The sequence below is a fragment of the Octopus sinensis genome, linkage group LG19 (genome assembly GCF_006345805.1).
Source record: "Octopus sinensis linkage group LG19, ASM634580v1, whole genome shotgun sequence".
Taxonomy (NCBI): domain Eukaryota; kingdom Metazoa; phylum Mollusca; class Cephalopoda; order Octopoda; family Octopodidae; genus Octopus; species Octopus sinensis.
In genome coordinates this window covers 42,819,981-42,844,400 of record NC_043015.1, presented here as the reverse complement: position 1 = coordinate 42,844,400, position 24,420 = coordinate 42,819,981, and the positions used below count along the sequence as shown (strand labels likewise).

At 39.7% G+C, this 24,420-nt stretch overlaps 1 protein-coding gene across 1 annotated transcript in view; it reads left to right on the top strand.

The window, feature by feature from the left end:
* The window catches only part of LOC115222377 (leucine-rich repeat-containing protein 40), a 25,544-nt gene extending 3,658 nt beyond the window's left edge, over positions 1-21,886 (top strand). The window contains exons 2-14 of the mRNA XM_029792588.2: positions 1,407-1,588; positions 4,262-4,335; positions 5,699-5,828; positions 7,362-7,485; positions 11,269-11,411; positions 12,253-12,425; positions 12,628-12,718; positions 14,098-14,285; positions 14,983-15,093; positions 16,423-16,533; positions 17,812-17,889; positions 19,472-19,657; positions 20,815-21,886. Coding sequence (XP_029648448.1) covers positions 1,407-1,588; positions 4,262-4,335; positions 5,699-5,828; positions 7,362-7,485; positions 11,269-11,411; positions 12,253-12,425; positions 12,628-12,718; positions 14,098-14,285; positions 14,983-15,093; positions 16,423-16,533; positions 17,812-17,889; positions 19,472-19,657; positions 20,815-20,920 — 1,697 coding nt within the window. The 3' untranslated portion in view covers positions 20,921-21,886. The remainder of the gene's footprint in view (positions 1-1,406; positions 1,589-4,261; positions 4,336-5,698; positions 5,829-7,361; positions 7,486-11,268; positions 11,412-12,252; positions 12,426-12,627; positions 12,719-14,097; positions 14,286-14,982; positions 15,094-16,422; positions 16,534-17,811; positions 17,890-19,471; positions 19,658-20,814) is intronic.
* Positions 21,887-24,420: the final 2,534 nt, after the last annotated feature.

The following is a 24,420-nucleotide window of genomic DNA, read 5'->3' as shown; positions in this document are numbered from 1 at the left end:
TTTCCCACGAGAGTTCCGGACCTCAGTTACAAACTCATTTGCATACAGCCAATCAGATCTCAACAATCAAACTAATTTATGAGCGCATAACAAGTGATGGGCGATAAGATATGGTCACTTGGGTAAGGAACGACCATGCTTCTTTACCCTTTTAATAATGCTTATTCTTATTCTTGTTCCAACCATGGCAGCCCCTGCGTAGTTATTTGTGTTGTTGTTTACTTTCTAAAACAGTAAGAGGAGAGGGTTACTAGCAGATTACCCTCTACCCATATTTTTCCCATCCACATCTTTACCATAAGGGGCCCTAACAAAATCCAATAATAGTTATAGATGCAAATCTATCTAATAGCTTGTCTCCTGCTAAAATCAGGCATAACTTGGAGATCGGTCGACTTACAACACCATTCTTCTTCTTGAGTTTACTTGGTAGTTTGTGTTTGTTAACTTGACAACAAGGTCAAGGTGAACTCTGATTGGCTGTATGCAAAGTAGTTCATTACTGGGGTCCGGAACTCTCGTGGGAAAAAAAATTTCGCATGCAGCCCATTATCAACTTAGCATTTCATCCTGTCGGATTAAAATAATAATAAAGTACCACTCAAAAAATTAAGTACCTCTAAAGTATTGGAGTCAATAGTATCAACTACCCCCACCCCAAAACTTGATTGCCTGATACTAAAATTAGAATTTGTAATTAAGGTGATAAACTGACGGAATCGTCAGCACACACACACATTCAAGTATATATTTTTTATATTTTATCTAGTTTCAGCTCACGAGCTGTGGCCATGCTGGGGCCCCGCCATTCAGTGTTGCTACATGATTTTACTTCACGAATGAATTTTAGCAATTGCTATTTGGTGCATGAGAGAGTTCGATGCAGCTGCCCTCATGTGCACCTCCTGCCGTGAAGTTGGTTCATCTGGGACACCTGACAGGAAGAGGTCCAGTTTTATTTTAAAGACATCTGCATCCACCCCATGCAGGTCTCTCAGGTCCTTCGGGAGGATATTGAAGAGCTGTGGACCTCTGAAGCCCAGGCTATCACAGTATCTTGTCCTTGTCAGGTGTCCCAGATGAACCAACTTCACGGCAGGAGGTGCAGATGAGGGCAGCTGCATCGAACTCTCTCACGCACCAAATGGCAGTTGCTAAAAAGCATTCGTGAAGTAAAATCATGTAGCAACACTGAATGGTGGTGCCCCAGCATGGCCACAGCTCGTGAGCTGAAACTAGATAGTACATCTCTTTTCCTCTTCTCTCTCTCTCTCTCTCTCTCTCTCACACACACACACACACACAACTACTTAGCCTGCACTTTAAACATGACAAATTGCCTTCATAGTAATTTCGCCGATACCGTTCCAATTCCGTTGATCTGTTGTTCTCTTCCGTTATTCCAGTTCCAAAATCTGTTCTGAATATAAACATCGAAGAAGCGGAGTCAGCTCGGAACTTCACCCTCGACAGCAGTGCCGAGAGGTGGTGGGACCAAACTGACCTGACTCGCTTGATCATCGCTAACAATTGTCTCAACTCTTTACCGGAAGACATCCGCCTGCTCCATGCCCTTAACGTCCTCGATGTAAGCTTTATCTACCTTTTTCTCTGTTTTATCGCTTTTGTTTCCTCGTAATTGTCATCATCGTCATCCTTATTATCGTCATCATCATCATCATCAGTATTATTATCATCTTTATCGTTGGAGCCTGGTGCAGCCATCTGGGTCACCAGCTCTGTCAAATTGTCCAACCCATGCTAGCATGGAAAGCGGATGTTAAACGATGATGATGATGATGATCATCATCATCATCATTGTTATCATTATCATTGTCATTGTCATCATCTTTATCATCACCATCATCATCATCTTTATCATCATTATCATCATCGTTATCATCATCATCATCATCATCGTTATCATCATCATCGTTATCATCATCATCATCATCATCTTTAATGTTATCATCACCATCATTATCATTTTTATGATTATCATTATCATTATCATCATCATCATCATCATTGTAATCTTTGTCATCATCTTTATCATCATCATCATCATCATCATAATCTTTGTTATCATCCTTATCATTACCATCATCGTCATCATCATCCTGTTACATCTGCTCTGTTATGCTGGTATGGGTTGAATGATTTTTGAGGCAATTTTTTAAGGTTGGGTCTTCCACAAAGTCCAGTCCTCGGGAAGGAAGAGATGTGGGCCTTGTATACCTCAATGCCAGAAGGGCACAAGCTCCTGGTAGGGCCTTCCATGCTGGACAGGTCGACGGATAGGGGCCAAACTAATATGGAACACCACTTCCTAGAAATTAAAATGGAATTGCAAAGGGCCTAAACCCCTACCAAAAGAAAATAAAGCAAAATTACTGAAGCATCAAGGATATTTCAAAACCAGCAAGATCTGAGGGAGGATGTTGGTGTGTTTACATCCCTGAAACTTAGCAGTTTGGCAAAAAGAAACTAACAGAATAAGTACTAGGCTTACAAAGAATAAGTCCTGGGGATGACTTCTTCGACTAAAGGCAGTGCTCTAGCATGGCTGCAGTCAAATGGCTGACACAAGTAAAGAAATAAAAGAATTCTTAATATTATTATAAAAGTACGATAGGATTTTTTTATTAATATACGTGTGGCCGATGCCAGCGCCGCTCCGACTGGCTTCTGTGGCAGTGGCACATAAAAAGCACCATCTGAACGTTGCCAGCTCCGCCTTGGCTGGCTTCCGTGCCGCTGGCACGTTTAAAAGCTCCAACCGATCGTGGCCGATGCCGGACCCCTCCTGGCACCTGTGCAGGTGGCACGTAAAAAGCACCCACTACACTCGCGGAGTGGTTGGCGTTAGGAAGGGCATCCAGCCATAGAAACTCTGCCAGATCAGACTGGAGCAGCCCCTGGCTTCCCAGACCCCGGTTGAACCGTCCAACCCGTGCTAGCGCAGAAAACGGACGTTAAACGATGATGATGATGATGAATGGCTTTAGCTGTCCAGTATACGGTGATCCCTTACCATATCGCGGTTCACCTATCGCAGTTCATCTATTGTGGTTTATCATTTAAGTTTATGTTGATTCCTCTGTGGTGTCGTTTTGCATTCATAATAAAATAAATACACCGTAAATCCTCAAGTATAGTCCGCCCTTGAGTATAATACGCAGGGGAATTTTAGGGGACTGTACCTCTGAAAAAACTAAAACTTGTGTATAATACGCACCCCTTCTCTGACTTGAGTCAAGTAGGTCTCTATAACGTCTTTGGTTTGTAAAACTGTATACGGTAACATCCTTTATTATTATTGTACATATAACATAATGCAAACGTGTTGCTTTTTTGTGCATTTTGTTTGCAGAAAATAAAGAAATAACAGTAATAACGTTTAATAAATGTTGCTTACTGCAAGTTATGGATGATTCTTTTATGACTTCATTGCTTTCAGGCTTAGCTAAATGTATTTTCGCGCCCGACATCACAAAATGTGTCTGAATAAACATTGCCGGACAGCAAATAGAGACTCGGACATTGCTTAGAATATATTTTTCATTTTTAACCTCATATATAGTACGCACGAGGGATTTTGAACTTTAAATGTTGGGGAAAAAATGCGGATTATACATGAGGATTTATGGTACGCAAATTATGAAAATAATTTTTTAAAACTACATAGTACATTACAGTTTCTACTTTGTGGGTTTTCACCTATCATGGGGTTTTTGGAATGTGACACCAGCAATAGTCAAGGAATTGCTGTATTAAAATAGAAATCTAAGAAGTCCATATAGCCAAAGTTTGTGCCACAGAATACTCTTCTAGTCTTCTGGTCTCCTGGGTTTTCTCTTGAGAAAGAGGGCCTATTTAACCTTTAGTCTGGAGGGACTTGTTCACATGACCTCAGGGCATGTCCCCACACTGCTGAGCCTGAGTAACATATGTGTAAGGACCAAGACTTGTCTCAGCTCTGTATGCTTTAATGTACATTATTTACATCCTCATCTTATTTGTTTCATATGGCGTAGTGGTTAAGAGCATGGGCTACTAACCCCAAGATTCCGAGTTCGATTCCAGGCAGTGACCTAAATAATAATAATATTAACAATACTAATAATTATAATAACAGGTGGGTTGGTATTAAAAAGGTTAAAAATGATGACAAGGATAGATCTTTTTTGTCTCTAATCTTAACTATTGAATATATAACTTGTGAATTTCTTTGACGTCTCTCCCTGAATATATTTAAAAGGTTCATGATAACAATTTGGAGTCCCTTCCCGATACGCTTGGTGACTTAATTGAATTACAAAAGCTAGTTCTCAGGTAAGAAGATTTCTTTAATTAGATTATTGTAATATGTGATATTGAGCTTCAGTAATTAAAGCAGAGATCTGTGATATAAAGGCCATGTTGGTGATGTGGGGGTTGTGTGTGTCTGAGTTGTCTGTCGAGTTGGTGGGTGTGTCACTGATGTGGAGCCCTTGTGCTTTTGACATGGGTCTCGTGTGTCTCTGTTGTGGATCTCGTGTGTCTCTGCTGTGGATCTCGTGTGCCTCTGTTGTGGATCTCATGTGCCTCCGATGTGGATCTCATGTGCCTCTGTTGTGGATCTTGTGTGCCTCTGTTGTGGATCTCATGTGCCTCTGTTGTGGATTTCGTGTGCCTCTGTTGTGGATCTTGCGTGCCTCTGCTGTAGGTCTCGTGTGCCTCTGTTGTGGTTCTCATGTGCCTCTGACATGGGTCTTGTGTGACTGTGATGTGGATCTCAACCAGATGTCAGTGTCTGTTGTAGTGATCTTCTTGGCTTGTCACGTAGGTGCTGTGTGCTTCTGACATGAACCTTCTGTGCCTCTGACATGGAGAATCTCATTTGCCTCTAATGTTGATCTTGCATGTTTCTGGCATGGAGCTTGTGCTTCTGGCAGGGTCTCTTGCACCTCTAACATGGATTTTGTATGCCTCTGACATGTGTCTCATGCACCTTTGATGTGGGGCTTCTGTGCCTCTGACATGGATCTCAATTTCCTCTAATGATGATCCCATATACTTCTTATTTCTTTACTGCCCACAAGGGGCTACACAGAGGGGACAGACAAGGACAGACAAACGGATTAAATCGATTATATTGACCCCAGTGCGTAACTGGTACTTATTAAATCGACCCCGAAAGGATGGAAGGCAAAGTCGGCCTCGGCGGAATTTGAACTCAGAATGTAGTGGCAGACGAAATACCGCTAAGCATTTCGCCTGTTTCTGCCAGCTTGCCGCCTTAATCCCATATACTTCTGATATGGAGTTCGTGTGCCTCTGATAGGGTCTCGTGTGCCTCTAGCATGGTGTTTGTGTGCCTCTGACAGGAAGCTTATACGCCTTTGACATGGAGCTCATGTGCCTTTGACAAGGGTCTTGAGTGCCTCAGTCAGGTTTCTCATGTGCCTGTAATGTGGGTCTCGACTCCCTGTGCCATAGATATTGGCATATGTGATTGTACATCTTGTATATCTGTAACCCAGATCTTGTGCCTCTCTGCTATCTCTTCTCTATTACTTCCAAACCAGTCATACCACTGAGATTACCATTCCATAGAACTACATCATCAAGTCTCCTCATTTAATTCAGTACATGGCACTTAATCAACAGAACGACTTCTCTGTTCACTAATTAGTAACCGCTCGTTATTTTTCAGTCGCAACAAGTTGACTACATTACCTGTTACTATAGAACAACTACAGAACCTGACCGTGCTTCAAATTGATAACAACAACATGACGAACTTACCTGATGGAATCGGTCAACTGAGTAATTTGGAAGATTTTGTAAGTGTTTAAGTGTTTCTTTTGACTGTTTTTTTCTTCTCTTTTCTTTCTTTCAGTCTCTGTCCTTCTTTCCACTTCTTTCCCTACTTCTTTTTTGTCTTTCTTTTCCATTAATTTCTTTTGGTTTTCTTTTCTCATGATCATTGTTTTATGCAAATCTGCTCTGGCCCACTGGTCTTTATTTTTGTATACAAAATCTTTCATTTTGAAGTGTTCATCACTTTCTCTCTCTCTCTCTCTCTCTCTCTCTCTCTCTCTTCTCTCTTTCCTTTCTCTCTCTTTCCTTCTCTCTCTATCTTTCCCTCTCTCTCTTTTCCCTCTATATTTCCCCTCCTGTCTCTCTACCCTCTCTCTCCATGTATCCATGCTTGTTTTACAGACAATGGCAATTATGCACCTCCATGCCAATGTCTGAAGATACCCGCTTCTTTTTAGGAAAGAAGCAGCTATTGGTTTTTTTATTTCCAGTTTACTCTTCTAGTCTTCTGGTCTCCTGGGTTTTCTCTTGAGAAAGAGGGCCTATTTAACCTTTAGTCTGGAGAGACTTGTTCACATGACCTCAGGGCATGTCCCCACACTGCTGAGCCTGAGTAACATATATGTAAGGACCAACACTTGTCTCAGCTCTGTATGCTTTAATGTACATTATTTACATCCTCATCTTATTTGTTTCATATGGCGTAGTGGTTAAGAGCATGGGCTACTAACTCCAAGATTCCGAGTTCGATTCCAGGCAGTGACCTAAATAATAATAATAATAATTATAATAACAACAGCATTGAAAAATGAAATAAAGTGTCTTGTTCAAGAACATAAAACACAGCTTAGTCCGGGGAAAGGCAAAGGGGCCGACACAGCTTGGCACCAGTGACGTTGCAAATCATTTCTACAGCTGATTGAACTGGAGCAACACGAAATAAAGTGTCTTGCTCAAGAACACAACACACAGCCCGGGCTGGGAATCGAACTCACTACTTTATGATTGTGAGCTTGATGCTCTAACCACTGAACACTCTAACCACTTTAGTTGGCCCAAGGCTATAGCCGAAGACACTTACCCAAGGTGCTACACAGTGGAACTGAAACCGGAACCATGTGGTTGGAAATCAGATTTCCTACCACACAGCCATGCTTGCATCTGTAAAATTTTGGTACAAACTTTTTTCCCTTCATAGTCAAACTTCATAACAGCTTGTATAAGCCAAAAGCCATTTTATTTCTTTTAAAACCTAGTTTAAAAGAGCACAGCCACTGCCAGTACCACCTGACTGGCCCTCGTGCCAGTGGCACATAAAAGCACCCACTACACTCTCGGAGTGGTTGGCATTAGGAAGGGCATGCAGCTGTAGAAACTCTGCCAGATCAGATTGGAGTCTGGTGCAGCCATCTGGTTCGCCAGACATCAGTCAAATCGTCCAACCCATGCTAGCATGGAAAACGGGCGTTAAACAATAATGATGAAGATGATATTATACACACGCAAATATGGTTTTCATTTTTGAAATGCATTAATGTTTCCTTTTCGTTTTGTAGAATGCTTCTAACAACAGTCTGGTCACAGTGCCGCCAGCTTTGGGTAAACTAACCAAAGTCCGGAATTTAAACCTCTCTTCGAACCAACTTACAACTCTCCCTGCTGAAGTAGGGAATATGTCTCGTAAGATCTTTGTTATTCTTTTCTGCTTTTTTTCTTTTTCATTCAACTCCTTTCAATCTTCAACAACAACAACTATTATGTATGTTTTTGCAGTTGGCTTGCAAATAAATTGCACTATAGGCGCAGGAGTGGCTGTGTGGTAAGTAGCTTGTTTACCAACCACATGGTTCCAGGTTCAGTCCCACTGCGTGGCACCTTGGGCAAATGTCTTCTACTATAGCCTCGGGTTGACCAAAGCCTTGTGAGTGGATTTGGTAGACGGAAACTGAAAGAAGCCCGTCGTATATATATATATATATATATGTGTGTGTGTGTGTGTGAGTTTGTATATCTGTGTTTGTCCCACCAACATCGCTTGACAACCGATGCTGGTGTGTTTATGTCCCTGTCACTTAGCGGTTTGGCAAAGAGACCGATAGAATAAGTACTGGGCTTACAAAGAATAAGTCCCGGGGTCGAGTTGCTCGACTAAAGGCGGTGCTCCAGCATAGCCGCAGGCCGCAGTCAAATGACTGAAACAAGTAAAAGAGTAAAAGAGTAAAGAGTATAATCTGAGGAGTTAGGTGGCCCTTTTCAACGTAAATATAACTAATATTTGTTAAATGTTGTGCAAAGGAAAAGCAAGGGCCGATACACTTTGGCACTTATGAAAATACAATTCATTTCAACTGCTGAATGAAATGGAGCAATGTGAAATAAAGGATCTTGCTCAAGAACACAGCACATGGCCTGGTCCGGAAATCGAACTCACTACTTCATGATCGTGAGCCCAATGTTCTAACCATTGAACCATACAATTTATATATATATATATAATATATATATATATATATATATAATATATTATATATATATATATACATATATATATATATATAATATATATATATATATATATATATATATATATATATATATATATATATATATAATATATATATATATATATATACATACATATATATATATATTATATATATATTATATATATATTATATATATATATATATATTACTTTACTACCCACGAGGGGCTAAACACAGTGGGGACAAACAAGGACAGGCAAAGGGATTAAGTCGATTACATCGACCCCCAGTGCAAAACTGGTACTTAATTTATCGACTGCGAAAGGACGAAAGGCAAAGTTGACTTAGGTGGAATTTGAACTCAGAACGTAATGGCAGACGAAATACGGCTACGCATTTCGCCCGGCGTGCTAACGTTTCTACCATGAAAGCGAACGTAAACATACGTCAGCTGCTAAAACGTCCTTGATAGATGTAGGGCAGCTCTACATCATATATTCATGTTAATGGTGAGTAGGCAAGCAAAAGTGTGATCGCATATTTGCATCAACCGTTGTCAAGGGGTTAACAATTCTTCCAGCTTGCTGCCTTAACGATACATTATAATAATATAATTATTTTGTAACTGCTGTTGAGTCACCTCCACTTTACTGACGTCTCTCTCTGACCATATTGACAACTGTTCTGTTGATGAACAGGTTCTTCTCAACTAATTGGCTTTCACTCTCTCTACCTAAAATCTAATTGATTTTTTGTTTTAATACTGTAATCCCTTGATTAACTGTTGTCTGTTCATAGACTTAATAACATAAGGGATTATTTCTTTTTACATCATCATCATCATTATTAACATCATCACTGCCACCATCATCATCATCATAATCATTCACACTCTGCATTCATGTTATATTTACTTTCTCGTGTCTTCTATACAAAATCTCATAAAGTTGGACATTGACCTTCTTCCTTGTGTTTATAAACAAAACAAATCTCAAAGTCTAATCTAATCCTCTCCCCCACACTTTCTCCCTCTTTTTCCCCCTCACCTCCTGCACTCTTTTTTATCTCTCTCTTTCTCCTGCTCTCTCTCTCTCTCTTCCACTGTCTATCCTCCTCCTCCTCATCATCATCATCGTTTAACGTCCATTTTCTGTGCTAGCACGGGTTGGACGGTTCGACCGGGGTCTGGGAAGCCAGGGGGCTGCACCAGGCTCCAGTGTGATCTGGCAGTGTTTCTACAGCTGGATGCCCTTCCTAACGCCAACCACTCCGTGAGTGTAGCGGGTGCTTTTTATGTGCCACCAGCACAGGTGCCAGGGGAGGCTGGCAATGGCCACGATCGGTTGGTGCATTTTACGTGCCACTGGCACAGAAGCCAGTCATCTCTTATTATTACTATTAACACCACTGAGAAAAATAGCAAAGAATATTTTCTCTCTCTCTCTCTCACAAATGATAGTGGACGCTCAGTGAAATGAGTAACCACTCTCTCTCTTGCTCTTGCTCTTTCTCTCTCTCTCTCACTCTCATTATGGCTGACACTCAGTGAAGTGAGTGTCTGTTCTATCTCACTCCAAAACAATAGCAAACACTCAATAATCTGCTCTCTCTTGAATGATAGTGGACATTCTCTGTCATAGCAGTCACTCAGTGAAATGAATCTCTTCTCTCTCTCTCTCTCTCTCTCTCTCTCTCTCACTTTGTCCCCTTCGCCCCTCTCTCTCTCTCCAGAATAGTAGAAGATATTCAACTGAATGTTCTTTATGTAACAATTTTAATTTGTGTCCTGGAACATGAAATAAACTTGCATCAGCCTCACTCCACAATCATCATCATCATAATCATTTTGTCTACTTTTCCATGCTTGCATGGATCAGATGAGTGATTGTCGGAGCAGAGCTTTCTATGGCTGGATGCCCCTCTCGATGTCATCCCCTCCTCCACCTGTTTTCAAGGAAAGTATTAATAATCTTCCAGGCATGATTACATATGGTGAACTGGAAACAAACAACACCTTATGAATGAGACCTCTGTTTACAAAGATTGCGTGACATTTCTATATTTAAGAGATGAGGAATATTTACATTATTTACATTATTTTCATTTGATGGATATTTGTCCTCATCTTGTTTGTTGTTAACACAATGTTTTGGCTGATATACTCTCCGGCCTTCATCAGGTGTCTTGGGGAAATTTCGAACCTGGGTTCCCATTCCTAAGGTATTTTTCAATGTATTTTTGATGTGGTTAAGAGCGCAGGCTACTAACCCCAAGATTCCAAGTTCGATTCCAGGCAGATACCAGAATAATAATAATAATAATAATGATAATAATAGTAATAATAATAATGATAATAATAATAATAATAATAATAATAACATTGAAAAATACCTTAGGAATGAGAATCCAGGTTTAAAATTTCCCCAAAACACCTGATGAAGGCTGGAGGGTATATCAGCCGAAACGTTGTGTTAACAACAAACAAGATGAGGACAAATATCCATCAATTGTAAATAATGTAGATTGTGTGACATGTTGTGACATATCAAGAAGCCCAGATGTGATTTTGCATGGTCACTGCCTTCCTTCTAGATTCATCATCATCATCATCATTTTAAGCATCCACTTTTCAATCCTTGCATGGATGGAAAATTTATTAAGACAGATTTTTCTACAGCTGAATGCCCTTCCTGTCACCAACCTTCACCTGTTTCCAAGCAAGGTAATGTTTCCTTGTGGCCAGACATGTTTTCATGGAAGATTGGAAATGAATGACACAACTTGTATGACAGTGACAATCCTTTACAGCCATCACATGACGTCTGAACCAAGGCACATACAAACATACACATGTAAGACACTGATCACTAGACACGTGGCCTGGTGGTTAGAGTGTTCTCCTCACAATCGTTAGGTTGTGGGTTCGATTTTTTTTCTTTTCTTATTTTGTTTTTTCTGTTTCCACTTCGTCCAACAGGTTTACATATTCTTGATGTGAGCAGCAATCAAATCACTCATCTTCCTAACGAATTAGGAAACCTCCGCAATATGGAGATGTTTTATGGACAGAAAAACAAACTTGTCCATTTACCAATTTTAACTGATTGTACAGCATTGAAGGTAAATCTGGTTTCTCATTAATTTCATTTATATCATCATTATCATTAATATATTTTTAATGTCTGATTTTCCATGCTTGCATAAGTCTGACAGAATTTTCAAGGGAGATTTTTTAAGGTCAGATGACTTTTCTTATTTCTTTTCTGCCCACAAAGGGGCTACACAGAGGAGACAAACGAGGACAGACAAATGGATTAAGTCGATTTTATCGACCCCAGTGCATAACTGGTACTTAATTTATTGACCCCGAAAGGATGAAAGGCAAAGTCGACCTTGGCGGAATTTGAACTCTGAACGTAGAGACAGATGAAATGCTGCTAATTAATTCACCCGGCGTGCTAACATTTCTGCCAGCTCATCGCCTTTAATCTTTCTGCCACCAACCTTAGTTTGTTTCCAAGCAAGGCAAAATTTCCCCTATGGACTGACATTTCGTCTGCCATTGCGTTCTGAGTTCAAATTCCGCCAAGGTTGACTTTGCCTTTCATCCTATCGGAGTCGATAAATTAAGTACCAGCTACGCACTGACTTAATCCCTTTGTCTGTGCTTGTTTGTCCCCTCTTGTTTAGCCCCTTGTGGACAATAAAGAAATGAGAAATCTTGAAGCTATGAGATAATACATGATTAATTCAAAACAGTGTGAATAAATTATCATTACATTTGCGAAACTAATTTAAATGCTAATTGGTTTTAACACCAAATGAATGTCAAATTTGAAATGAAATCAAAACAGAATATTTGCATTTTTAATAAAAATTTTAGAAATTTTTTGAAAAAAAAAATTTTTTTTTGTTTTGAAATTTATGTGTTTTGTTTTGTTTTGTTTTTCTTTTTAATTAGGAATTGCATTTGGGTTTCAATTATATCACTGAGCTTAGCAAGGAACACTTAGCTCCACTGGGTCAAATCACTTTGATGGATCTCCGTGACAACAAACTGAAGGAAATCCCGGTAGAGATAACACTTCTTGCCAAACTACAGAGACTTGATCTCACTAACAATAGCCTACAAGGGTAACGGCCTTTTCTCTTCTTTTTCCTCTCTCTCTCATACTTCGTATTTTATCAAATCACTTCTTACAATCAAATCTGTCCATTCCTTTATATGGCTGTTTGTTCGTCAGTTAATTTAATCATATATGTATATGATTTTTTAAAACTTTTTCTCCCCACCCTCATTCTGTCTTTGAGTTTGTACTGGTTGATGTCTTTGTAGGCTGGCCAATGAAGTTGGCTTAATGGTTAATCTGAGAACTTTGCAGTTTGATGGTAATCCCATTCGAAACATCCGGCGTGACATTATAATGGTGGGTCTAATAAATTTTTTTATTACATTTAAAATTAAAAAAAAAAAAAAAAAATGCATTTTTCGGTGGGGTACAATTTTTAGACTCATAACTGTATGGGTGTTTGTTTGTGTGTGTATGTGTGTTATATATGTGGCCCAGTGGTTAGGATGTTGCACTCACAATTGCAAGACCGTGGTTTCAATCCCCAGATTGGCAGTGCATTGTTTTCTTGAATAAGTTCTATTCAGTGGGAAATTTTGGCTTGGCTTTCCAGCTAGCAGGATGGTATCATTTGAAAGCTACAACAAAGCAAAGAAGCGGGCTGTGATCAGTGGTGTTTAACAGCATCTGATAGTCTGGTCAATTCTGTGATCTATATAAAGCATACATATTTTTATATATGGACACACACACTCTTGTATAAATGGAAATTGAATAAACACACATATATTGTATCTATATAAATAAAGCATGTTTATATATATAGATGACCGTCCAACCCATGCTAGCATGGAAAGCGGACGTTAAACGATGATGATGATGATATATAAAGATAGGGATGGTATTATTAAAATACTGTCCCAAGTGGCGAGCGAATTACCAGCTGTACAGGCAAATTGATAAAGTATATACATGCAATATTAGATATGTACATATATACACAAGGGCACTATATGAGCACCTACATTGCTAAAAATAGAAGTTAAAAATACTTCTTTACCACCAAATAGTCACATACACACATACATACATATATACACACACACACATACATATATACACACACATACGTACATGCATATATATATATATTTATATATACATACACACACACAAAGAGCCGAATTTGCTGGTTCATTTCACTAATATCATCAAAACATTAAAAAGGCTCCACACGGTTGCATAGCTTGCTAGAAATAGCAACCAAATTAACTTAAGTCACACCCCACTTTACAATCTTAAAAAAAAAAAAGACACATAGGAGAATGTGGGCCCAAGATTGTCTACACAGAAGAAAATGATAGAATGGAATTTGATCACTGACCTACTTTTCTCTATTTTCTACTTAATTTTCTGCTTTTCTCTATTTTCTACTTTATTTAAATTTATATATATATATATATATATATATATATGCAGTAAAACAAAACACAAGAGATTGTTTGCAAGATATTTAGTGACAGCATCTTACGTACATTTCATTAACAAAATTTCCCCATTAGTTACATGATGTAAATTGCAAAATGATGATGTCAAATCTTCAGAAATATGTCACCTTCATACATAACACTACTGGATTGTTGATTTCTTGATGGAAGTAACTATATTAAGAAACACATTTGTATCTGTAGGCTTTCAATTGCTGAATGTTTTTCTATTTTTCTGTCAACCTGAAGAGAGGGACAACAGAAGTCTTGAAGTTTTTACGTAACCGTATACAAGAACCTGCGTCGAAAGAGGTGGGTGACTCCCCATCTCGGAGAGCCTTATCCACACCTGCTACTGCCGCTGCTGCATTTACTGAAAATGATATCACTTCTATCAGACCCCATGATGTTTGTCACTTCAAAACCCTTAAATATAGGTGAGTCAGGATTTTTTTTTATCTTTCATAGTTATTCACAAGATATTCCTTCTTACCAAAGATCTTTTCAATATCATTTTTCATCTTGCAGTTTTCACCCAAACACCAAAGTTAAGCAATGTTGAACCTAGTTTGTGCTTAGCTGGGTGACCATTTGAAGAATGTAGAAGCAATAAGTGTAACCCATATAGATGAAGGCTTGGCTGTGCGATTAAGAAGCTCATTTTGCAACTATGTGGTTCTGGGTTCAGTCCCACTGTGTGACACCTTGAGTGTCTTTTACTATGGATGTGGGTCAACCAATGTCTTGTAAGTAAATTTGGTGAACAGAAACTGTGTGGAAGCCCCTCATATATCATCATCATCATTTAACGTCCGCTTTCCATGCTAGCATATACTCTTTTACTTGTTTCAGTCATTTGACTGTGGCCATGCTGGAACACCATGCTAGCTTCATAACTACATGACCATACCAAATTTTACTCACATTTTGTTCCTTTTTTTCTCTCTTATTCGTTTATTTTTTTGGGGGTTTTTCCTACAAATCTTCTCTTCCTCCACCCCCTTCTTCCTCATCCTCCTCTACCTTTTCTCCTCATTGTCATCATTTTAATGTCCACTTAGTCCATGCTCACATTTTCTTCCTTTTTTTGTCTTTCTTTTGTCTTATTTTTGTTTTGTTTTTCTCTCCCTACAGTAATAAACAAGCTTCCACAGATCTTCCTGATGATGTTTGGGAATTTGCTGTCAAAAACGGGGTCACCACTGTTAACCTTGGCAAAAACAACTACACAACTTTACCACCAGGGTAAGTCTATGGATGATCGTTGTCTGTGGCACATCTATAAATCTTTCTCCACCGCCTCCCCTTCCTCCACATCCTCCCCTCCTCCTCTTCTTCCGTTTCCTCTTCCTCCCCCTCTTCCTCTTCCACCTCCTCTTCCTCCTCTCTCTCTTCCACCTCCTCCTCCCCCTCTTCCTCTTCCTCCCCTTTTCCTCTTCCTCCCCTTTTCCTCTTCCACCTCCTTTTCCTCTTCCTCCTCTCTCTCTCTTCCACCTCCTCTTCCTCCCTCTCTTCCTCTTCCTCCCCCTCTTCCTCCCCCTCTTCCTCTTCCTCCTCGTTTTGTCCTCCTCCTCCTTTTAACACTCACTTATTCCATGCTTGCACGGGTTAGATAGGAATTTCGTTCAGGCAGAATTTCTATGGCTGGATGCCCCTCTTCTGTTGCCAATCTTCACTTGTTTCCAAGCAAGGTAATATCTCTCCATGGCCAAACATGTTTTCATGGGGAAACTCTTCGTGTGTATATGTGTTCTTGAGCAAAACACTTCACTTCACACTGATTCAGTCCATTCTGGTGGCAAATATCAGTAAACTTGTGACAGACCAGTTCGGTGGTGGGGATGGGTTGAGGGACTCTATATATCACAGAATCCTGGAAACTGGCCTTGTAAGCCTAGAGCTCAGTAATGACCTTTGACCCTTTTATGCTTTTATTAACAATAAAGGGAAATTATTTCAGTACTTATAATTTCTACGAAAAATTATTGTTACTTACTGGCACTTGTGCTGGTGGCACGTGAAAAAACATTTGAGCGAGGTCGTTGCCAGGGCCGCTGGACTGGCTCCTGTACAGGTGGCACGTAAAAAAACACCATTTGAGCGTGGCCTGACTGTTCTTCATACCAGTGGCACGTAAAAGCATCCACTACACTCTCAGAGTGGTTGGCATTAGGAAGGGCATCCAGCTGTAGAAACTCTGCCAGATCAGATTGGAGCCTGGTACAGCCATCTGGTTCCCCAGTCCTCAGTCAAATCGTCCAACCCACGCTAGCATGGAAAGCGGAGGTTAAACGATTATTATTATTATTATTATTATTATTGTGGTGAGCTAGCAGAATCGTTAGCATGTCGGACAAAATGCTTGGCAGCATTTCGTCCGTCTTTACATTCTGGGTTCAAATTCCACCAAGGTTGACTTTGCCTTTCATCCTTTCTGGGACCTTAAAATAACTATCAGTTGATCACCGGGTGGTCAATGCAATCAATTTAACCCCCGTCCCCTGCCAAAAATTGCTGGCATTGTGCCAAAATTTGAAATCATTATTATTGTTGTTTTTAAAACTGTCTTTTTAGAGTCTTCAAGTTAATTGAATGCTTGACTGAACTTCACATGGGATTTAACAAACTGACTTGTCTACCTGCTGACATTGGAAAGATGGTTCATTTAACATACCTCGATGTTCGGTAGGTATATCTTTACAGTTTTGTATTTAAGAGATGAGGAATTATTTACATTTGACGGATATTTGTCCTCATCTTCAATTCAATTCAATTTTTATTGGCTCAAAAAGCAAAAGCAAGGCCATGTAGGGGGACAGGGAGTTATGTACAGGGAGGGTGGTCATACAAAGAGTTCAGGCCATTTCTGGTCTAGAGAGACTTTGAACCGAGTGGTCGTCGGCATCTTCACTATCTCGTCCGGCAGCTTATTCCACAGATCCGCAACCCAGACGGAGAAAGCCCCTCTCCTTTGATTGAGATGAAATCATCGTAGATAGAGCTTTTCGGAGTGACCCCGCAGCCCACGCTCTGGAGTAGGCATGAAGAACAGTTCTAGGTTGCTGTTAACATAATGTTTCAGCAGATATACCCTCCAGCCTTCATTAGGAGTCTTGGAGAAATTTTTAACCTGGGTTCTCATTCCTAAGGTATTTTTCGATATTATTCAGGTCACTGCCTGGAATCTTGGGGTTAGTAGCTTGCGCTCTTACCTGTTGTGAAGACCCGACAAATGAAGTGAGTTCATGGCTTGCAGGATGGCCTGCTGTGCTAACCTTGGATCGTAGAGTGACACGCTGTGCTTGAGGAGACCTGTTGAGTCAAGTACATCAACATCAAAATAAAAATCAAATGGAAATTGTAGTTGTGATACCCATGCTGGTGGCATGTAAAAAACACCATACGAATGTGGCTGATGCCAGCACCGCTTTGACTGGCGTCCATGCCGGTGGCACGTAAAAAGCACCAACTAATCATGGATGTTGCCAGTCTCCTCTGGCTCTGTGCTGGTGGCACGTAAAAGCACCCACTATACTCTCGGAATGGTTGGCATTAGGAAGGGCATCTAGCTGTAGAAACTCTGCCAGATCAGACTGGAGCCTGGTGCAGCCACCTGGCTTTCCAGCTCCCAGTCGAACCGTCCAACCCATGCTAGCCTGGAAGACGGATGTTAAATGATGATGATGATGACATATACAGTGGACCTCTCTCAGTTTCCGTCTACCAAATGATGATGATGATGATGATGAAAGCATCGGTCAGCTTGAAGCTATAATAAAAGATACTTGCCCAGGGTGCCACACGGTGGGACTAAACTCATGCCTGTATCTAATATGGAAAATACAATTATCACAGTCCATAGCAATTAACTAAGTTTTTTAATTAAAAATCAAAATAAAATAAAATAAATCAAACTTGAATAAAATTTATTCCACTTTTTTTTTTTTTTCTGTCTCCTTTCAGGAATAATTGTATGACAGACCTTCCTGAGGAAATCAGTCAGCTCAAGAATTTAAGGGAAATCAATCTGGCTGAGAATCGGTAAGCTGTCTTTTATGTTTCTTTTTCTCTCTGCAGAAACTTCTCCGTAAGTAGCAGGGCTTCTCAGCTGGAGTCTACTTGGACCTTAGGGTCCATATAAGATTTCTGGAGGTCCACAGATGCAATATAGTAAATTAGGGGTCCACAGTAATTTTCCAGGGGCCATGAGAATTTTGTATTCCAGACCAGTAAAGTTTATGTGTAATAAATTCATTATATTCTTTTATTCCCGTCATTTGACTGTGGCCAAGCTGGAGCACCGCCTTTAGTTGAACAAATCAACTCTTTGTAACCTAGTACTTATTCTATCGGTCTCTTTTGCTAAACCACTAAGTTAACGGGGACGTAAACACACAACATCAGTTGTCAAGCCATGGTGAGGAGACAATCACACACACAAACATATATATATATATATATATATTATATATATATATATATATATATGTGTGTGTGTGTGTATATACGATGGGCTTCTTTCAGTTTCTGTCTACCAAATCCACTCACAAGGCTTTGGTCGACCCGAGGCTATAATAGAAGACACTTGCCCAAGGTGCCATGCAGTGGGACTGAACCCGGAACCATGTGGTTGGTAAACAAGCTACTTACCACACAGCCACTATATACACAAAATATTTTAACAATTACTTTCCCACAATTTCTGATGATATTTAATTCTAGAAATATAACAGGATTTTTTAATCAACGAATGGTTGTGAGGGTTCACCTGAGTAAAATCAGAGGCATCCATAAGCAAAAAGATGGTTGAGAACACACTGTTACTAGTGTCGGACTGGCCAGGTTGCCAGCTTGCCCGATGGCTAATGGGCTCCTGTGCCATTAGAATCCATATATGGGGCCCCATGTTAGTATCTAAGTGGCCCATCCCCTCAAAGTCGAGAATTTTTTATTCACTCCTGGAAGAATGCACTAATTATTTCAGCCTGGCTGTGTTTGTAGACAGTTGAAAAGAATAGTTTTAACAAAAAAAAAATTAAATGATAGGCACAGGAGTGGCTGTGTGGTAAGTAGCTTGTTTATCAACCACATGGTTCCGGGTTCAGTCCCACTGCGTGGCACCTTGGGCAAGAGTCTTCTACTATAGCCTCGGGCCGACCAAAGCCTTGTGAGTGGATTTGATAGATGGAAACTGAAAGAAGCCCGTCGTATATATGTATATATATATATGTGTGTGTGCATGTTTGTGTGTCTGTGTTTGTCCCCCTAGCATTGCTTGACAACCTATGCTGGTGTGTTTATGTGCCCGTCACTTAGCGGTTCGGCAAAAGAGACCGATAGAATAAGTACTGGGCTTACAAAAGAATAAGTCCCGGGGTCGAGTTGCTCGATTAAAGGCGGTGCTCCAGCATGGCTGTAGTCAAATGACTGAAACAAGTAAAAGAGTAAAGAGTAGTTGCAGGTGCCCCTTCCCACTGTAGTTTTGGGTGGGCCCTCTTAGTCTCCTGGCAACCAATATTTTTAGACTCAGTCTGCCACTGATTGTTACCACAGTATCTTAGTGAATCTATCAACCCCCAATTTCCTATTTTCATCCTCCTCTTCCTTTTTCTGTTTTTTTAAGGTTTACCACAATCCCACTGGTGATCTATACTCTCTCCAAACTGGAAATCCTGTTCATCAATGGCAACAAGCTAACAGAGGTCGATGTGGACTCACTCCAGAAGCTGCCAATCCTCAGTACCCTAAATCTACAGAACAACAATCTAACTCAGATTCCACCAGAATTGGCTCTTTGTCCCAAATTGGCGTGAGTATTCTTTAATTAATTCACTTGTACAAGAATATGTTGTCAGCTGATCTGCTTGAAATAGTAGCCAAATCTCACTCAAGTCACATCTTTTGAAGAAATGAAGGACACATTGGATATTGTAGTCCCGGATATCGTATGTGTCTATGAAGGAATTTCTAATTAGATCAGGCTGTCATTTCATTGTGCACACACACACACACACACACACACACACACACACACACACAAAATATACTTCTTTCAGTTTCTGTCTTACCACCGGCAAAATTTTTCTTCCAGCTCTTCATGTTCAGAGTTCAAATCCTGCTGAGGTCAACTTTGCCTTTCATCTGTACAGAGTTGATAAAATAATGTACCAGTCAAGAACTGGTGTTGGTGTAATCAAATAATGCATTCTTTAAGATATTGCTGGCGTTGTGCCATAATTTGAAACCATTGTTGATATTATTAAGGCAGCATTGAGCTGGCAGAATTGTTAGCACGCTGGGCGAAATGCCTAGCGGTATTTCGTCTGCCGTTACATTCTGAGTTCAAATTCCACCGGAGTCGACTTTGCCTTTCATCCTTTTGGGGTCAATAAAGTACCAGTTACGTACTGGGGTCGATGTAATTGACTTAATCCCTTTGTCTGTCCTTGTTTGTTCCCTCTATGTTCAGCCCCTTGTGGGTAGTAAGGACATAAGAATTGTTAGCATATCAGACAAATTGCTTGGCAGCACTTCTTTCAGTTCTTTCCATTGTGAGTTCAAATCTTGCCATGGTCGACTTTGCATTTTCATCGCTTCAGGGTCAGTAAACTAAAGTATCAGTCAGGTCCTGAAGTCGATATAATCGACTTGACCCTTTCCCTTAAAACTACTGACCTTGGGTTCCAACATTTGAAATCGTTGTTGTTGTAAGGGGGCCAGCTGACAGAGTCGTTGACACGCCAGACAAAATCCTTAGCAGTATTTTTCCCAACTTTACATTCCAAGATTAAATGCCACAGGGGTCAACTTTGTCTTTCATTCTTTCGGGGTCAATAAAATAAGAACCAGCCAAGCACTGAGGGTTGATGTAATTGACATGTCCTCTCACCCAAAATTTCAGGCCATGTGTCTATCATAGAAAGGATTATTTTTATTATAGTATTGTTGTTGTTGTTTTTGTTGCAGTTGCCTCCAGCTCGAAGGGAACGCTTTACGAAACCCACGGGCAGCCATAATTGCCAAAGGGAGTTCAGCCATCTTGGATTATCTTCGAGACCGCATCATCAAATAAGTGTTCTTCGTTTGTTTGTTTGCAGTTCACTTCACACCAGCTACCAGCATGTACTTTTATTTTTTATATATGTAATATATACACTTCCTATGTGTGAGCATGCACACACACACACATACATATATATGCACATATACATACATGCATATACATACTCATACGTACATGCATACACACATACACATATATACCATAATACACAAACGTAAGACAGCGAGATGGGGGAAACGTTAGCACGCCGGGCGAAATGCTTAGTGGTATTTCGTCTGTTTTATGTTCCGAGTTCAAATTCCACCGAGGTCGACTTTGCCTTTCATCCTTTCAGGGTCGATAAATAAAGTACCAGTTGCATACTGGGGTCGATCTAATTGACTGGCCCTCTCCCACAAAATCTTGGGCCTTGTGCCTAGAGTAGAAACGGATACACAAACACACATGCATGCACAATCACACAGATGTGTTTCCTAACGAGCTTAATTGAAAGTGGGCTTCATTAAGCTTCCTAATTAGACTCTGTTTTGTTTGTATTCATTTACTTTTATTTCCTCGCAGTTTTCAGACACTGGACTGTGGTCATACTGGAGCTTTTGTCTCCAAAGGTTTTTGTGAAATTTGCCACCCATTCCCTCTCACCTCCACTCCCAAAACTTTCTTACAGTCCTTGTCTTATCGATCTCTATTGAAGTCCACCTAAGGGACCCAGCTTGGTGGACTGAATACCACAAGGTATTTTTGTTCAACATTCTCATTTATTGACCATGTCCTGGTCAATAAATACTTTTATTCATTAATTTTAAAATTATTTTTTATTCTTACTTTTGGCACACACTGGCGGTCTCTCTGTCTCTGGCTGTCTGTTTCTCTCTCTCCTTTTCTTTCTGGAAAAGGACTAATGTCCGAAATGTTAAAACACTCCATATCTATCACAAATTTTCTAGCATTAAACTGATCACTGTATTTGTCATACATTGTTCTTATATTTTTACGGAGATGTACTTGCATAGCAAGTGACCTGAACTGAGATCGTGTGCTGGAACGAAAACAATTGCAGCGTGGAAGGTGTTTACAAGGCTTATAAACACTTTCCACACTGCAATCGTGTTCTTATATTGTTTTTTTTTTAATATTTTTAATGCTTTTTTAAAATAATTTTACATATGTGCATGTATGTATATATCTACCTGCCTATGTGTCTTATCTATCTATCCATCTATCGATCGATACATGTATTGATCAATCCATCCATCCATCCATCTTATCGATCAATCCATCTATCTATCTATCCAATCATTTAACATGGTATGGATTGAATTTTTATAAATATTCCAGTCAATAGGCACAGGAGTGGCTGTGTGGTAAGTAGCTTGCTTACCAACCACATGGTTCCGGGTTCAGTCCCACCAAAACTTTGATGTCATCGTCAAATTTTGTCTTGTAAAAATTAAGAAAAACGTACTTAGTAAAATGATCAAGTTTGGAGACTTCCCAGTTCTTGAGGTTATTGCTTCATCTCATTTGGAGTTGGTCCCAGTGATTGTTTTACCTTCTCTGGAAGCATAAATAATTTTAGTGAATCAAGAATTTATGTGGTGTGCCATTTCATATACCTTTATTTGTCTATGCTAGTCAGAGTTACTTCTCTTCATCAAACTAATACACCTGCTTGTTGTTCATACACCTGTCTTTGTCTTTTGTCTTTCTGTAAATTTCAACTATATATTATATGCTCATGTGGTCACCCCAGTCTTATCCTGCTTTGACCTGCGGATTTCACTGGACTCTTCCCTTGATGAAAAATCGCTCGAATATACCATGTTTGAACATTTTTGAACTTGGTTTTTTTCATACTCCATATTTTGTTACTTTGCCTTTCTCTCTCTCCCTTTCTTCTTCTTTTCATCTTAAATCTAGAAGTTTTTTTTTATTCTCTCTCTGTTTATTTTCTCTTATTCCTTTCTGTTCCTTTGTGAGTTACCTGGCAACCTCACTAATGCAGGTGCCATGTAAAAAGCACCCAGTCCGCACTGTAAAGTGTTTGGCATCAGGAAGGACATCCAGCCATAGAAACTGTACCAAAACTGGCAGTGGAGCTCTGCACAGTCCCGCAGCTTGCCAAGTCCTGTCAAACTGTCCAATCCATGCCAACACAACAAAAAAAAAAAAAATTCATGTCAAATGATGATGAAATTTGACAGGCATCCACACAGTCACGTTTCACCCGTCACGTATTAGTCTACTCGTCAAACCATGCCAGGTGATTTTTTTTTACCCCAGGTGCTGGGCCGTGATATTGAACCCGGTTCATAACAGATGTTAACAAACTCCTTGACCACACACCTAATGTCTGCATCTATGTATAGTTTTCTGTCTCCTGCTCTGTGTTCTAATACTAACGCAGTACTCTTTTGTTCCATCTTTTATATGGTTCCAACCCCACCCCCCACTCCAACTCCAACCCCCTCCACACACAGAACCACAGTCTAATGTCCGAAACTAGTAAAAGAATGAAATTTTTCAAACCATTGTATATTCTTTGGCAAGTGTTTTTGAAAAAGCATGTATTTTTTTAAGTATTATGTATTGTTTTAATACACATGTTTACGCACACTACATCTGACACATCAGAGTATACGCACGCACACACACACACACACACATGCATATATATATATATACACACACATGTACTCAAATATTTACCTGTTTCCCACCCCATTTCTTAAAAATCGTGGTAGAGGCCTTGGTCTCGGGGACCACTCATGTCTAGAAACTGAGGTTGGGGATAAGTAAGTGAGGGCATGCACCCCGTAGAAAATCCAGCTCCAAAAACGCCTCATGATAGCAAAGGAGAATATGTACCAGCCAGTCCAAAGGTTGGGGTGGGCTGCACCTGCCTTCCTCAGTTGCTATGGCAGTGAGGTAGATCCAGCCAAACCCGTTAATGGGGACAAAACCTGGATTTAAAACACTGGATGATGATGATGTGTGTACATATACACATAAATGTGTATATATATATACACACACACACACCCTACACATACATATGCATACACACACACACACACACATACACACCCTCCACATACATATGCATACACACACACACACACACACATATACACACCCTACACATACATATGCATACACACACACATATATATATATATATATACACACATACATATGCATACACATACACACATATATATATATATATATATATATATATACATACAAACACACACCCTCACATATATACGCATATATATACAGATATATATACAGATATTTTATTTTTATTTTATCATTTCCGTCTTGCTTTTTTATATTTGTAACAAATGAAAATAAAGAAGGAAAAAAGAAAAAAATCTTCCAAAATATTTGTATGTATAAATAATTGTGTTTATATTTATTATTAACCCTTTCGTTACCAACCTGGCTGAAACCACCTCTGGCTCTGTAGTACAAATGTCTTGTTTTCATAAGTTTTGAATTAA